The following is a 17,961-nucleotide window of genomic DNA, read 5'->3' as shown; positions in this document are numbered from 1 at the left end:
GTAATGTGTGAGACGCTTGAAAAAAGATTATCATGACTGGAATGTCACAGAAGCTGTGTTTGTGACTACAAACTAGTGAGGGGGAAGGAATGTTATGAGTAGTTAGCTAATAACAATCTTAGCTGGCTAGGGAGAAGTAAAGGTTAAAAACAGATTCATATCTGGACTCTACCTAATTTTTATATTAAAACGTTTTGTGAACAACTGAGTCAAGAAAAATGATCATGAGTAACTCATCAAAAAAGAGCAAGTATAGAATTTATACAAAGACCAGAACACAGGAGGAAAGGAACATGAATAATCAATAGTGACCCCCCAAAAAAAGATACTTATCAGAAAAGAGCAATTGAAAATCCTGACCAAGAGCTGGAGGAGTGGCTCAAGTGGTAGAGCGCATGCTTAGCAAGTGTGGGGTCCTGAGTTCAAACTCCAGTACTGACCCCCAAAGAATACTGATCAAACATCACCATAGGAATATAAATTCTCATCCCCATAAAACAAGTATACAAACAGAGATACAAGTGCTCAGAGATAATAAAGTCTGGTATTGATAACAAAGCCTAAGAAAAAGTTACCAACAAAATGAAGGCCAAAATGGAAGCAATGTAATAACAAGGTTCAAAATGCAGAAAGAGACTTAGAACACAGTACTGAGAAAAGCTAATGAAGGTATAGAAGTCCAAAAAGGTAGGAAAGGAAATGATTGATATAGAAGATAAAAAGCAGAGAGAATTCAATAGTGCATATAATTTTCAGATGACAAAAGTGTTAATTTTTCATCTCATAACATTCAGAACTGTCAAATTCAGATTGAGATTGTTGTATATAATGTCTCAAACATGAAAGAACATGAGGGAATATAAAGAGCATTCTTAAGCCCATTCCTAAAACTACACCATGACAAAATCCAGCCCAGTGAAAGATGGTTGGAAACCTTGTAGTAAGAGTCAGTGTTGTGGTTAAGTGCAGACAAGAAAGTGTTATCCCAAGTCATTTACCCCATCCGGTTATGCATTACATGGAAAAACAGCATGGATGCATGGCCTATTCAGATTTTTAAATTAACATTTTATGTATAAATAAGCTATTCTAAAGCAAGAATTCAAGTAGTAGAGCTCCTTTATTGCCATGTAGCACTTAGAGAAAATCTAACCAATCTAGAGGCAAACCAAATCTTTGGGAAAGAGCCTAACTTCTTAATATATCTCATGTTCCCCTTCCCCCATTCTCAGAGAGATCTTTTAGGAATTTTAAGAATTTAGGGATATATATTATGGGGAAATATTTTAAGTCTAACAATTTGGTTTTATTTCATTTATTAAATTCAAATTATTTAATACTTTTAATAGAAATGTTATTCCATTTTTATGAAATTATTTCTGTCTTATGTTTGAATATGCCTGGAATATTTATTGCTGGCGTTCTGATGGCTGTTTGTGGATAGTAGAATATTGAGATTTAAAATATTTTCTACCTGAGCTTCTCTTTGTATTACTTTTTTTTTTTTTAATAGTTTTAGTTCTTCTTTTTTTTTTTTTTTTTGGTAGTGTTGGGGTTTAACTCAGGGCCTCATGCTCTTCCACTTGAGCCATGCTGTCAGCCCTTCTTTGTATTAATTTTATTGCTTGATTTTGAAATAGTGATCATGTATCATCTTATAAAAATAATAATTTAAGAAATAGAAGCCTTGACTGACCACCATACACAAAAAGGCCGAGGGTGGGTGCAGGTTCTGAGGAAGGAGAAAAACCTAGACTACTGTCAAGCTTTTATAACATTTATTTTTGTTAATTTCATCCTTAATTTTATTTTGTTTAGGTCATGCATATTCGGAAACTACTCCAGAAAATGGATCGTCCAAATGGTCTTTATCCAAATTATTTAAACCCAAGAACAGGGCGCTGGGGTCAGTGTAAGTATTTCTAGTTCAATTGATGACTTGTTTAAAAGGTTATTTGAAAACTCTTCTTGATGCACTGAAAGGTACATGGTGTGGAATTAAAAACTCTCAGTTCTTATCTAATTCTGTGATCTACTTGTGGCATTACCTTTGGCAAATTTATAACCTCTGGTGGCTTCAGTTTTTCTTCTTGTAAAATGGAAACATTAATAACTTTGCTAAAATACAGTGTGGCAGTTTGAAGTTTGTACTTAGTAATTAATTATACCTTTGTGTAAACAAGAGCACTCCTTGGGGTAAGTACTTAAATGAGGAGCCTGAAACACAAATGAGTGTTAAATGATTAGGAAAGGGGGCAAGAAGTCTTGGACAAATATGTGTAGTCACAGAAGTGTCATGGCATCCATTACTTATCCATGCTTGGTGCCAAGTTCTCATAGGAGACTAGCGATAGGGAAAGAATGTACAGGACTTGACCTGAATTTAAGGAGGTAGAAGGATAGGCAGGCACATTTACAAGTAATTGGAATATAAGGTGATAAATGTTTAGTAGATGAATTTGAAATTATGGTAGAAGTGACACCTCTGCCAGATAAGAAAGTGTTCTTCTTGCGGGGAGAGGGTATTTTTTTTTAATTAAAGCTTTAAAACTTATCTTTGAAGAAATTGAGTCTTAATAAATTTTCATATGGAACTTTATAGAATTTTAGTAATTATGGGTTTTACCACTTTTGTTCTCTTTTAAAAAGTAGGTAAACTAAAATAAATAGAAGTTACAACTTTATTCTTAGTAAAACATGTTTGAGTTATTTTTGAGAATAACAAGATCATAGATAGTAAGATATGAAAGTAACAGTTGTTTAATTTTATGTGTTGAAAACCCTTATATGTGCCAGTGAAAAAATGCACAGGTCTGGGTACCAAGCATGGGAACCATTTGCTATGGAGTTGTCCTTTAGGCCCCTTTTCAGGAATTATGAAGGGCTGGTCCAAAAGGGTATATCTTTTATAGAATAGATCTCATCTTTTGATTCTCCTTATATACTTTTTCCTTTCTCCTGAAATTCTTTTTACTTAGCTCACATTTCTCTTCATTTTTGAGGAAAATACAAGGTCTAATGCCTAGACTGAGTGGAAATGATACTTCCTGAAAAAGCCAAACCCTCAGAGCTGCATTTCTAAAATAAAAAAGTACAGTTTTCTTATTCCATATGAGAGTGACTGGATTTAATGTCTTCTTGGTAACTTGGATGAATTCAATTGTAAATTTTTACCCCTTAACATTGTATTAAGATTGGGAAATACTTCAACATGGCGGGAAGATTATACTCAGTATAGTGTAACTATTTAAATGTCTAAGGTGAAAATACTAGGTTGACTATATAATCAGGAAAGTCTTTTCTAAGTATGTCACATAAAGCAGAAACATAAAGAAAAGGGTGTCAATTTTTACTGTATATAAATGTTAACTTTCTACATTTCATAACAATCAAAAGACAGATTTTAAGCCAGGTGCTGGTGGCTTATACCTCTAATCCTAGCTACTTGGGAGATGAAGATCAGGAGGATCACAGTTTAAAGCCTGTCTGGGCAAAAACTTCATGAGATTCCATCTTAACCAATAGCTAAACACAGTGGTGTGCACCTGTTATCTCAAGTTATGTGGGAGACTGAGATTTGGAGGATCGAGGTTCTGGGCCAACTGGGCAAAAAGGTCACAAGATAGACCCCATCTCAATGGAAAAAAAGCTGGGTGTGGTGCCATGTACCTGCCATTCCCAACAAGGGAGGAAAGTGTAAAATAGGAGGATCGTGATCCAGGCTGGCCTGGGCAAAAAATGAAACACTCCCTCTAAGATAACCAGAGCAATAAAAAAGGGCTTGAGGTGCAGCTCAAGCAGTAGATGATGCCTGCCTTGCAAGTGCAAAGCCCTGAGTTCACATCCCAGTACTGCCTCCCACCGCCCCCCTCCGCCCCCCGCCAAAGCCAAGTTTCAAACTAAGGTAATATATTTGAACATATTTAGAAAGTAGAGCTTTCATATCCTTTTCTATCACATATGAAGAAATGGTCATTGCAATAAAAAATGGCCTAAAAGCAAACCACAATGAACAACTTCATATTTATCCCTAAAAGTGGTGTTAGTAAATAATAAATGGTGCTTGGAGACAGTGTAATGTGCTAACATCCTGTCAGGACAAACTATGGCTGCTGCACTAGTGTTTATGAAGACTGTTACATTTGAATATCTCTGGATGATGGGTCCTCAGAGACCTTTTCCTCTCCCTTTCCCGTTCTTTTACCACACCTGTAATCAGATCATTCTCTGTCTATTATATTGACAGTGGAAACTGACAAATATTTGTATGCCTTCTGAACCTAGCAACTCATTTCTTGAAGCTTATTCCAGACAAATTTTCAGAGCTATCAAAGTTTATATGTGGTAGCTCGACTTATTTATAATAGGGATAATTTACAAACATCCGGAAGGAATTCGTGTCCAACACAACTTGCTATCATGAGCAAACTGTTCCTCATCTGTGTTATATAGTAGTCATGAGCTACAGGTGGTTATTGAGCACTTGAAATGTTACTACTATGGTTGTGGAACTACTTCTTAAATTTTATTTACTTTTAATGAGTTTTTTATGGTTAGTGCACTGCCATCGGACAGTGTAGATTTTGCACATTCTCTAGTACATACTTGGTTAAGTAGAAAATGATGTTTTTGGCTGTATACATGTAGCCATTAAAAGTCACATTATAAAATAAGTTGCCATAGATAAATACAGTAAGTCTAGAAGGATATTTTGAGAGAGGAAAAGACCACTTTAAGAATAGAAACCAAGCCCACCATTCGTGGCATGTGTGTAAGCCTAGTTATTTGGGGGGCTGAGATTGGGAGGATCACAGTTGGAGGCCAGCCCAGGCATATAGATTGAGAAACTCCAGTTTCAAAATAATCAGATCAAAATGGAGTAGAGGTGTGGCCCAAGCCACTAGAGCACCTGCTTTGTAAGCTCAAAACCCTGAGTTCAAACCCCAGTCACACACACACACACACACACACACACACACACATACACACACACACACCCCTTATCTGTGGTTTTCTCTGAATGTTATTTTATTTTCTCCTTTTTGTTTACCTTTATTATTTAAATTTGATATTGAGCATCTTTTACTTCTGAAGGCTAGAAACATTTTATAATAAAACCTGAGATGCTTTTTTCCACAACAAAATCATTATAAATACTGAAAAAAATCCCAATTTGACATAATTGTCAGCACTAAAATGTTCAGCCATACAGCATTGATGGTATCTTAATTGTTAAAGTGATAATTCATTCTTTGTAGCAAACGATGTTGGAAAAATTGGATAACCACATGAAAAATTGGACAACTACATGAAAGAATAAAGTTGAACTTTTCCTTGTACAATCTATGAAAATTATTTCAAAATAGATTAAAGACCCTAAGGTTAAAGGCCCAAACTATTACTCTTTTAGAAGAATACCTTGGTGGGGGCACTCTTCATGACTTTGGATTTGGTAATAGATTCTTCACAATAACACCAAAGACACAATGAGCAGTAGAAAAAAATAGTTGAATTTGATTAAAAATCAATAGAGCATGAAAGACAACACAGAATGAGAAAAAGTATTGCAAGTCATGTATCTGAAGAGGGTATATATCCAGAATATATAAAGAACACCTACAACACAATTGAAAAATGGACAAAGGTCTTGAATAGTCATTTCTCAAAGAAGATGTGTGAATGGAAGCTGAGTGCATGAAAAAATGCTTACTGTCCTTTGGGAAATGCAAGTCAGAGTCACGGTGAGTTACCCACGTGATTATAATCAAAAGGACAGAAAATAAGCATTGGCAAACGTGGAGAAATTGGAACCCTTGTCATTGCTGGTGGGATGTGAAATGTTGTACTTGTTGCAAAAAACTGTTCAGCAGTTCCTCAAGAAGTTCAACATAGAATTACCACCTGACCAGCCATCCTACTCCTACACATGAGTCCACATGGTTTGAAAATAGGGCCACAAACAGATACTTGGGTGCCAGTGTTGACAGGAACATTATTTACAACAGCCAGGAGGTGGAAAATATCTGCCAAGGTTTGTATGTGGTTGGTCCTCCTTGTGCTGGAGGGCTCGGTCCTGAGTGTGACAGTGTTGAGGTGGCAGAGCCTTTGCGAGGTAAGAGACTAGCACATGGTGATTTGGTTGCTGGGGGTGCTACCCTCAGAGGGATTAGTATCAGAGTTGTGGAGTGGGCTAATTCTTGTGAGAGAGGGTTGTTGTAAAGCAAAGTACTCCACATGCATGGCTCCATCTGTACAGCCAGTTCCGTTTCCGTTTCTCTGCTATGTTGTAATGTAAACAGAAGGCCTCACCAGAGCAGAGCAGATGCCAGCACCATGATGTTGGGTCTTCAAAACTGTGAGCTAAATAAACCCCCTTTCTTTATTCGTCCCTAACTTCACACATTTTGGTATAGCAGCAGAAAATGGACATAATGCAAGTATCTAACAGTGTATGAATAAACAAAATGAGACATAAACACCCAATGGAGTATTACTTAGCAAGAAATACGAATGTAGTTTTGATACATGCTATACCATAGATGAACCTTAAAAAAGTCAGACACAGAAGACAAATATTATATAACTCTACTTATATCCTATAACTAGAGTAGTCAGATTCTTAGAGAATAGCTGAGGCTTCGGCTAAAGAGGAATGGAGAAGAGAATAGAAAGTTATTGACAAAGAATTTCTGTCTGTGGTAATGAAAAAGTTTTTGAATGCGTAGTGAGTGTAATTAATATTGTTGAATAGTACATTTAAAAAGTTCAAATGCCAACTTCTATGTTATATATATATAGTTCACCACAATTAAATTCCAAACAAAACAGAAAACTCATTCTTCAATACTTTCCCCCACAAGTTAAATTCAAATTACTTTATAATATTTTTACTTCCAGCAGCTCTTGATTTTGAGAGAGTTACTCACGAAGGTCTTTGAAATCCCAGGGAGCTGCCTTTTTTACATCCTTTTAGCAGCTGCAGTCCACACTAGATTGTCCAATTGGTTCTTTTTAAAATGTTTTTGTGTATTTTATATCAGCTTCTGAAAAGCATATCAAATTCCATTATTATCTTTGAGCAGTATACATCTGTCACATCTATAAATAGAATGAAAAACAAACATTTAATTGAACCAAAATTTAACAATTCAGCTTTGGCTAACTGTATTATAATTAGAGTAAAGTAATGATAATGTCTGACATGCACATAGCAATCACAGAGTATAATTACTGGTAATTGGCTTTAGGAAAAGTACTTGGCACCAGATAGAAAAGATATAGTAAGTATCTAAATTTAAAGGCAAAACTTTAGTTCTTTTTCTTTTTAATTTTTTCACTAGTCTTCTAAGTACAGTGCTCAGCCTATGCTATTTAGTGATGAATGTGAAGAAAGTATAGGAAATCAGTCATTATTGATTTATTAAATTTTATACTACTAAATTTAAAATTGTGGAAAATAAGATTGGGTGCACTATTTGGAGTTATAAAACTAATCCTGACTTTCCAACTTAATAATTTAAATAAGTTATTGGACTTTTCTGTGCCTCTGTTTAGTTTCCTAGTTGAAATTATTTAATAGGATGGTCATGTGGGCCATATTAACTTCATATTTTTATTGTAGAATTTCCAGTATGACTACTTCAAGAAATAGCTTCTGTCAGGAGTTTTCCATCATTAACTGCATGACTTGCTGAGCTAGATCATGTCAGTCATTGATACTATCAATTTCTGAACATCACAGAGACCTTAGGGTAACATAATTCATAAAGTTTGACCTGTGGCAGCCATGACTCAGTGGTTCAAGTGAGGAAAACTACTGGGTGATAAATTCCATAGTTTTTAAGATTTTGCACTTGTACGCAGTCTTCCCCTGGAACAATTGCCTAGAAGAGCTGGAATGGACCTGCCAGGCAAGACTGAAACACAGTCCTGATAATTCAGAGATACAAAAGACATTTTCCTCACCCATAATGCCAAAGACTTTTGACTACCCTGCATTTCCCCATTCTATTTCATTCCTTTAATTCTATTTTTTTGTCTTGTCTTCTACTCATTTGTAAGTCCTTTGCTAGGTCTACAACATATCCAGAAATAGATGCCTGAGACCAATGCAAAATTAAAATAAACTGCCCCTGTATTATTTTAATAACACTTCCTTTTGTGGTACTACACTGGGGCTTCTGTGCCTGTCTTTCTTCTGCTGTTCTAATGCCTTTAAAGAGACCCCTCCTGATGAGAAACACTAGCTCTCAAGGATACTTTTTGCACCTTTTTAGCTGTAGAATTTTACATTGTCGTCATCCCCTAGGGTTACTTCCTGACCTAAATATTTTTCCTTCCATTTAGTCTTCTAACACATTTTCTTAAATGTTGATTTAGTAATTAAAACAGTTTGTCTTAACTTGAGCTATTCAGTGATAGGGTAGAATTTTCTTATTTTTTAAAATTAAAAGAAATTACAATGTTACAAGCATAACTTAAGAATGATATTCCCCAAGAGAGTAGTGGTTTGCTTTGAAAGAGATTGATTTGCTCTTGTTTTTCCTGACTCTAAATATGGAAGGAAAGAAGGAATTAATATGATGAACACATGTGAATTCCACAGAAGCACATCTCAGTGAAAATATTGGAAGTAAAATTCTTATTAAATTAGTGACCTTCTAATCAAGAGATTTCTATTAACTTTTGTACCACTTAATTGGTACAAAAAATTATAAAGGAATGGATTATGTGTGGATTTAAGAGATTTTATTTAGAACTTCAGTCACAAACTGTAGTCATCCTAATGGTTGTTTCAGATAAAATCATCTGTCTCCAGATGTGCTGAGCTACAATAGACCAGCACTGCAAATACATATTTCAATGTATGTATTTTTTCTTTATGAATAACAACTGCTATGGTAATTATAAGAAAAAATTGGAAAATGAGCATCGTAAATAACCCTGAAAGTGGTTAAACTATGTCAAAAACAGAAAAATGACTTAACATGTCGTAATGGAGGCTACAAAAGACCATGTCTTTTGAGGCTTGTTTTCTAATCAAGTATAGAGTGTTCATGTTTTCTCTTCAGCTCTGGCAGTGCCTGGAATGGGCATGACACTCCATACCCTACTTCTATGTAAGGCTTTCTGATTCTTTTATAAGCCAAAGTAAAATAATGATCAAAACACTGGAAAATATTAAATAGGTATTTGATCCAGTGACACAAACCATTATTTAAAAGCAAATACTTACTAAGGAATAAATATCATGAGTATTTTCTTTGATAAAATGTAGTGCTCAGGAAAGAAAAGTGATTTCAAGTTCTTTAATAGCATCCTTTTGCTTTAATGTAATTTCACATGGTCCATAAATCAAGAATTCTTGCTCGAGAGGTTTTTTTGTTTGTATGTTTTATTTTCAATGGAAATAATCAATGATTTTGACAAGAAACTATGTTAGTCTTTGCACTATGCAGTTATGAGGCTCATTTTGTTTTTATGTGATTTCTTACTATAACTTTTCCAGTCTGCATTCTTCTTCTTCATGTAGTACATATGTACTCTGTTAAAGGTCAAAACATTAAGACATGTGACACCATAGGTGTCTTAACTCAGAATCTGACAAGAATTACACCAGGTTTTGGGAAAACCCTAATAAGGAAGGAGTTACTTTTATTCTAACAAAACTGTCTTATATATAAAACATACTATAATAAATAAGCTAAATTAAGAAAAAAAGCTGTTAGAAAACTACCTCATCCTAGAGTTTATCCTTTTAAAAATTCCCCAGACTCATTCTTTACTAAGTTTTGTCAGTTGTGACTATTTATAAAATATTCTTTCTCCCACTTCAGTTGTCACTTGCATTGAAAATATCTTCTTTTGGGTGTGGCTCAGCAGTAAAACACTGCTTTGTGAGTGTGAAGCCCTGAGCTCAAAACCCCAGCACTGAAGGAAAAAAAAACCTTCTCATTTCTTTTTAACAAATTCTTACCTATTTGATTAAAATAGAAAAGGAAATTCTAAATTAAATGAACTCTTGAATATAGTAGTCTCCCTCACAAACTACCTGTTAGGAGAAAAGGGGAAAATGTGTGTGTGTGTATATATAGAGAGAGGGAGAGGGAGAAGGATACAACCATTGCTATGATTTGGATTGGATCTGAAGTATCTTCCCAAGGCCCATATATTATAGCCTTGGTCCTTGACTTGTGCTATTGGAAGGTAGTGTAAAATTTTAAGAGGTGGAGCCTAATGGGAGGTTTTAAGGTCATAGGAGCGTGTCCCCAAAGGGGACTGTAGGATTCCAATTTCTTCTGCTCTTTCCCTTGCTTCTTTTTTTTTTTTTTCATTTTTCTTTTATTATTCATATGTGCATACAAGGCTTGGTTCATTTCCCCCCCCTTCCCCCACCCCCTCCCTTACCACCCACTCCACCCCCTCCCGCTCCCCCCCCCCCAATACCCAGCAGAAACTATTTTGCCCTTATCTCTAATTTTGTTGTAGAGAGAGTATAAGCAATAATAGGAAGGAACAAGGGGTTTTGCTGGTTGAGATAAGGATAGCTATACAGGGCATTGACTCACATTGATTTCCTGTGCATGGGTTTTACCTTCTAGGTTAATTCTTTTTGATCTAACCTTTTCTCTAGTTCCTGGTCCCCTTTTCCTATTGGCCTCAGTTACTTTAAGGTATCTGCTTTAGTTTCTCTGCATTGAGGGCAACAAATGCTAGCTAGTTTTTTAGGTGTCTTACCTATCCTCACCCCTCCCTTGTGTGCTCTCGCTTTTATCATGTGCTTTTGCTTTTGCCTCTTGGCCACTCTGAAGTGAGCAGCTTGCTTTATCAATTATATGTCCTACCACAGGTCTAAAAGTAGCAGGGCCAACTGATGAACAGTAACAGCTGACTGGCATACCCAGAAAAAGATTAATATCAGTTTTATTAGGGTAATATTATGGGGATATGTTTTCTGTCATTTACAGGGGTTTTGCATTCACTAATTCCAGGTTCTTAACTCCTACTAAATACCAACCACTCTTCCAGATGCTGGGCATAAAGGTATGTTTTATCCTTTTCTTTTGGTGATGGTTGTAGTCCTGGGGTTTGAACTCAGGGCTTTGCACTTAGGCAGGCACTCTGCTGCTTGAGCTGCTCCTCCAGCTCTTTTAGCCTTACTTGTGTATATATATTCAGTCTTCCTGTAGGAGTTTGCTTTTTACTCCTAGTCTCTTTAAATGCCCTAGAACTCTGTCCTCTTCTGTCTTCTCTCTAGTGTTATGGTATTAAATACCCTTTATATACTGAAAAATCTCAAATTTTGAACTTCATTCTCTCCACCTTGTCATTTGCCCCCATACTCATATATTCAGTTGTCTTCTGGACATCTCTATTTAAATACTGAAAGGCACCTCAAACTTAACACATCCATAATTGAGCTTTTTATAATTCTTTCCATCTCACAGCCTGTTACTCCTCTAGTCTTTCCTATTTGAGTTAGTGACATGCCCTGTTCTTCCATACCATGTCTTAGTGTTACCTTGGAGTAACACCAAAGTGTCTTGGAGATAAAGGTGTTCCTTTATCTCACTCTCAGTCTCCAGTTTTTCAGCAAGTTCTTTTCTGTTTGCCAGAGTCCAGTTCCCACTACCCTGAGCTGAGTCACCATCTCTTGCCTGTATTATTTTATGAACATCTGTTATGGTTCAGATACCAAGTTTTCCCTCAAAAGGCCCATGTATTAAAGGCTTGATTGCCAGCTGATAGGCTTTTCGGGAGTGATTGGGTCCTGAGGGCTTTGACTTAATCTATGGATTAATCCCTTGATGGACTCAAAATATGATGGCATTTTGGGAGACAGTGGAAAATATGGGTGGGGCCTACTTGGAGGAAGAGGGTTACTGGGGTATGTTCACTGGAAAGATGACCCTTGCTCCTGTTTTGTTTCTCTCTCTCTCTCTCTCTCTCTCTCTCTCTCTCTCTCTCTCTCTCTCTCTCTCTCTCTCTCTCTTTCTCTCTCTTCCTCTCTCTCCCTCTCCTTCTCCCTCTCCCTCCCTCCTTTCCTCCCTGCTTTCTGGCTTCCATGAGGTGAGCAGCTCTGCTCCATCATGCTCTTTTTACCATAATGTCCTGCCTCATCCCAGGCCAAAAGCAATGGAGCCAGCCAACCATGGACTAAAACCCTTAGCTAGAATAAATCTTTCCACTTTTTAAGTTGTTTTTCTTATGTGTTTGTGACAATAACAAGAATCTAACACATCATCCTAAATTGTCTTCCTGTTTCACAGCCTTGGTCCCTCTTCAGTTTATTCTAATACAGGAGCCAATAATTGTTTACAACCTAAGTCATATTTTGCCACTTCGTGTAACTCTCCAATGGCTTTCCATCTCATTCAGAGTAGAAACTGAAGTCCTTATGAACTCTGTTTGATCTAGCTCCATTATCTCTTCTCCCTTGTTTATTCTGCCCCAATTACATTGCCCTTCTCTTAATCCTTAAGTCCATCAAGGATACTTCCATCATAGAGCTATTGTTCTTGCTGCTCCCCTGCTCAGAATAATCTTCTCAGATATTCACATGCTTCTCTCCTCAGATTTTTTTTTAACTCAAAAGTTATTTTGTCAGTGAAAGTCTTCTTGCTCACCTTATCTAAAATTTCTACTGCTACTCTGAGCCCCAAATACTTTACCCATTTCCTCCTCCCTAGTGTCTAAGAGCACAGAATATAGAGTCAGAATACCTGGGTTTCAGTTCTGTGTCTGCTGCATTCTAGTTCTGTGACCTATAAATTATTTAACTACTTTGTGCCTGAGTTTCCTTATCTTTTCAGTGGGATAATAAGAGTAGAACACATATCATTGGGTTATTATCAGGATTAAGTGGTTCGATATGTATAAAATGCTTAAAATGGTGTCTGTTATGCAGTACTGATTCCTCTTTTAATACCAGTAATACTTATTAACCATATGTTTTATGTATCTGTACTTTATATGTCTACTCTATATTTATATATTACTTCATTTATCTTGTTAATTTTTCACTTCCCAAGAAGAATGCAAGATCCATGAATGTAGAGCTTTTTATTTTGTTCACCACCAAGTTCCTAGTGCCTAGCACATTGAGGGCACTCTATAAATATATACTAAATGAATGAAGAAAATTTTCAGTCTTTATCTTACTTGATCTGTCTCTGGATTTAAAATGACAATTCCTTCATTTAAAAAAATTTTCTCCTCCCTTTTACTGATTTACTAACTTTTATATCATGTTTGTATTATATAAAAATCATAGTTTAAATGCGTTATACTTACTAATCTATTAGATCTGCAAGTTTACATATAGCCTATAAGACAGATACTATTTTTAACCTGTTTTATAGATGGGGAAAATGAAGTACAAAGAAATTAAGTAATTTGCACAAGGTCATACAGCTGGTGAGTGACAGAGTGATACCAGCATTGAAATACAGGCTTTCCATTATGTGTTACTACCTCCCTGACCACTCCTCCTCCTTTTCCTCATATACTGGCTGATCCTTAGTGTCTCCTATGGTCTTCTCTTTTTTCCCCCTTACTCATTTTTTTAATGTTCATATTCTCCAAAGTCAGTGTGTCTGTTAGTCATTCTACTTATTCTCTGAGTAAACTCTCATGGCTTAAATTCATTTTATATATTGACTGTATATCCACAACTTAGTTTTCCATATATCTGATTGCTTGTTTGTCATACTCATGTAGGTATCTAATGAGCACTTCAAATTCAGCATGTCCTAAGTTCAGATGGCTTCCACTTTTACCCATTTCCCCCTCTAGTATTCCCAGTTTCAGTGAAAAGCACCATCTATTCACTCATTGGTCCAGTTACAAATCTAGGCACCATTCGTGATTTTTCCTTCTCCTCTCTCTTAGTAAACCCACCCAATGGATAGCAAACTAAAAGAGTAGAGTCAAGAAAAATTATTAAATGCTGCTCGGAGGTAGATTCAATGAAAGGAATACAAGTTAAAAGTAAACAAGAAAGGAGAGAACTCCTAAGAAGGAAGCTGAAGTGACTAGAGCTCAGAGCTAGAAGGATTGTATAGAGTGAAGAACAGATGTTTCCTCCTCTTTAATAAGCAAAAGGAAAGATAAATTGACTAATTAGGCACAGAAAGTTGAGAGACATGTTTTCTTGGTCCTCCTCCTGCAGTGGTCTATGTTTTCTCTGTGAATTGCAGTGTATTTGCAGAGAGTGAGAGAGAAGGTAGAGCTGTAGAGGACTTATGAAGAAGAGATTTCAAATACTTGCTTTGGTAATAGAAAGGAATATTTACCAGGTAGTTATGAAACAGTTGAGAGGAAGTCCTGAGGTTCTCACTTGTGAAGAAGATTATGAATTGGAGGCTAATAGTAGAACAGACTGACAGCTCAGACCAAAGAACAATGGAGCAAGGATCCTAAATTTTTGGAGAAGAGCGATTAACTATTGCTTCCTTTCTTATCCAGCCCAACATGCATAGGATCCAAAAAAGATGAGCATCCTTCCTCATGCATGGAGTCAGATGAGCATTGCTGTTGAAGAGCAAATAATACACACTAAAGTCACTGTGTAAATGTATAATGTCCAGTGCTAGCTGGATCACTAGTATCCCTTGTCAGTTCTTTTCCACATTCAGTTTACTTTGCAGTTCTTTATTCTCCTTAAGTCTTCTCTACACATCCTATATATACATACCTCTCTTTTGACTTTATATTCAATTTCCTTAGTTTAGGTATAAATTTAGTACAGTATTTAGAGTTTTGAAAATTTCATATGAGAGGCTCAGTATTTTAAAAACTAAGGTAAAATTTGTTGGGTTACTAATAGGTTTGGACTAATTCCAAATATCCTGTGTGTTTGGTTTTTAAAAACCTGCTTTATTAAGGTATAATTGACATACAATAAATTGTGCATATTAAAAATGTGTAATTTACTAAGATTTGCAATATGTATATACCTATGAAAGCCATCACAGCAATCAAAGTAGGGAGCATATCTGTCATCTGAAAATTTTCCTTACACTCTTGCCCTCACTTTCCTCCCTTCACCCTTTCCAGGAAAGGACGGATCTGCTTTTTATCACTTTAGAAAAGTTTGCATTTCTAGAATCTTACATAAATGGAATCCTGTGTGTGTGCTCTTTATTTGGCGTCTTTCACACAGCATAATTATTTTGAGATTCATCATGTTGTAAGCGTTAGTAGTTTTGAGTAAAATTCCATTGTGTGAAATACACAATTTGTTTATCCACATACTTGTTGATAGACAGTTGAGTTGTTTTCACTTTGTGGCTGTTAAAAATAAAGCTTCTGTGAGCATTCATATGTTCTCATTCCCCCTAGTCGATATGAGAGTGGACCATATCATGTAGAGATGTGAGCTTTAACTTTTAAAGAAGCTGTCAGATTGCTTTTCAAAATGGGTATGTCATTTTACATCCCCTTCAGCAGTTTTTCTCTACATACTCCCAACCCTTAATAAGATCAGTCTTTTAATTTTAGCTGTAGTTTGTAGTGCTAACTCATTTCAGTTTTATTTTGCACTTCAAAATGGCTGATGATGTTAAACATCTTTTTATAAGCTATTTTCTGTATACTTACCTTCTTTGGTGAATTGTCTGACCAAACTTCTTGCCTGTTATTCATCCAAAAAATGGGTTTATTTCTTAATTGTTAAGTTTTCAGATTTCAGTATACATTTTGGATGCAGGTTCTTCATGAAAAAATGCTCTTGGCAAGTATTTTCTCATGTGGCTTACCTTTTCATTCTCTGAATAGTGTTGAAGAGTGGACTGTTAGAATATTGAATCCATTTTTGTCAGTTGGTTTTTAATGAATTGTTCTTTGGTGTCATATCTAAGAAATCTTTGCCTAAACTAAGCCCAGAAAGATTTCTTCCAAAAGCTTATAGACTTAGATTTTATGTTTAGGTTTGTAATCCATTTTGAGTTAATTTCTTTTAGGGATCCAAGTTTATTTGTTTTTTAAATAACTGTTTTAATGTTCTTCTATGGTAATTGTACCATCTATGTCAGTTCTGGATCAGTTTTGACAAAAAAAAAATTTTTGTTTTTGGTTGTACTGGTGTTTGAAGTCAAGACCTCACTAGGCAAGCATGTTAGCCCTTGAACCACACTTCCAACTCTTTTTGCTTTAGTTATTTTTCAGACAGGGTCTTGTGTTTTTGCCCCAGGATAGCCTCAGCCACAGTCTTCCTACCTATGTATGTTACTCTTTATCTGGGACCACAGGTATGAAACACCACACCCAGCTTGTTAAGATAAGGCCTTTGGTAACTATTTCTCAGATACTGGCTTCAAACTCTGGGACTCCTGTTCTCTGCCTCCCATGTAGCTGGAACTCTGGGTATGCACTACCATGCCTGGCTTTTTTGATGGTACTGGAATTTGAGCTCAGGGCTTCAGGCTTGCTAGGACAGGTGGTCTACCCCTTTTAGCCACAGCCCCATCTTGACTGAATTCTTTTCCTCACTGTGACTTGTTTTTCCTGCCTCTTTATGTGCCTGTTAATCTTTGAGTAGATGTCAGACATTGTGAAATTCATTTACAGATTTCTAGAAATCTTGCAGTTTGTTCAGGGATATAGTTAAGTTAGAAATTATTTGACCTTTTGCTGTCTTGCTTTTGTGGTTTGTTAGATGGATCTGGTAACTTGTTCCATCCAGAGCTAATTATTCTTCTGCTAAGATAAGGTCTTTCTGAGTACTCTGTGTCTTGTGAATTGTGAATTTTCTGGTTTGCTGCTTTTCAGTATGCTCTTGGTGAGCACCAAGTGGCATCTTCTCCAGACCTTTCACCTGGTTCATCTGCCAGTCTACATGTCAATCTCTTTTGCTCAATTCAAGAGAGAAATCATGCAAAGGCAAAGTACAACTCTTTGTGAACTTGGCAGCCTAGTTTGGTGTTGCCAGCTCATCTGAAGGGTTCTTTTGCCCAATTCGAGATGGAAACTATGAAAAGCAACCTGCACCATGTGAAGGAGGTACATGGGACTTGTGCTTAGTGCAGGGAGACAGTGCATGGGATGTGAGGAGTAGAAGTCACTTCCTGTGAAGATCCCTGGATTTCTACCACTTCTTGTCAGTTCTTTGCTTTCAGCACTGTAGATTTGCAATTGGCATGGCAGAATGCTCATGCACATTGGTTTCCTCTGTGGTCGCTTGGGATTGCTCACCATCGTCACCCTAGGAAGGTCTTGTGTGGGTCAAGTTTAGGCATATTGTGCATGTGGACTTGTGGAAAAGCTTGGGAGGACTCAGCAGTTCTGGAACCTAGTTATTGGTAGAAATAGTTTTTGAAAGAAGATTGCCCTAGCCAGGAAACTTGATGGGGAAATGAGGCCTTTCCAGGCTGTCTCAGTTCTGTTCCCACTCTTGGCATTTCTCTCACATGCACATGCTTCTCAGTATTCTGAGTACTCAGAAGGATCCTTTGGCAGGCACTAGTGGCTCATGCCTATAATTGCAGCTATTAGGGAGGCCGAGGTTGGGAGAATACAGCTCAAGGCCAGCCTGAGCAAATAGTTTGTGAGACCCCTCCCCCATCTCCAAAATAACCAGAGCAAAGTGAACTGGAGGTATGGGTCAAGTGTTAGAGTGCCTGTTCTGCAAGCATGAAGCCCTCACTTCAAACCCCAGTCCCACCAAAAATAAAAATGAAAAAAAGAAAAAGGATCCTTGAAGAACTCTGGGGTTCTCTTCCCTTGTTGGGTACCCTGTTCTCTGAACCATAGTTGTCTTAGTCTTCTCAGACTCTGTGCTTCATTTCCTTAGAGAGGAGCCGTAGGACTGCGCCTCAATTCATCCTTCCTGGGCCTCTGCCTAGAAATTTTCTTTATCTTTTTTTTTTCTGGTCATTTTATTTATTCATTTTTATTACAAGCTTTTTTATTAGGATATATTCATTATATAGCGGGGGAATTTGCAGTGACAATTCGATCAGT

At 36.6% G+C, this 17,961-nt stretch overlaps 1 protein-coding gene across 2 annotated transcripts in view; it reads left to right on the top strand.

Annotated features, from left to right (window-relative positions):
* Man1a2 (mannosidase alpha class 1A member 2) overlaps nt 1–17,961 on the top strand; it is a 126,885-nt gene that overhangs the window by 73,050 nt on the left and 35,874 nt on the right. For both annotated transcript variants that reach the window (XM_074050668.1, XM_074050667.1), the window contains exon 8: nt 1,819–1,912. In XM_074050668.1, the coding sequence (XP_073906769.1) occupies nt 1,819–1,912 (94 nt within the window). The remainder of the gene's footprint in view (nt 1–1,818; nt 1,913–17,961) is intronic.

Source organism: Castor canadensis, chromosome 12 (assembly GCF_047511655.1).
Source record: "Castor canadensis chromosome 12, mCasCan1.hap1v2, whole genome shotgun sequence".
Taxonomy (NCBI): domain Eukaryota; kingdom Metazoa; phylum Chordata; class Mammalia; order Rodentia; family Castoridae; genus Castor; species Castor canadensis.
This window is presented reverse-complemented; position numbering and strand designations above follow the sequence as displayed.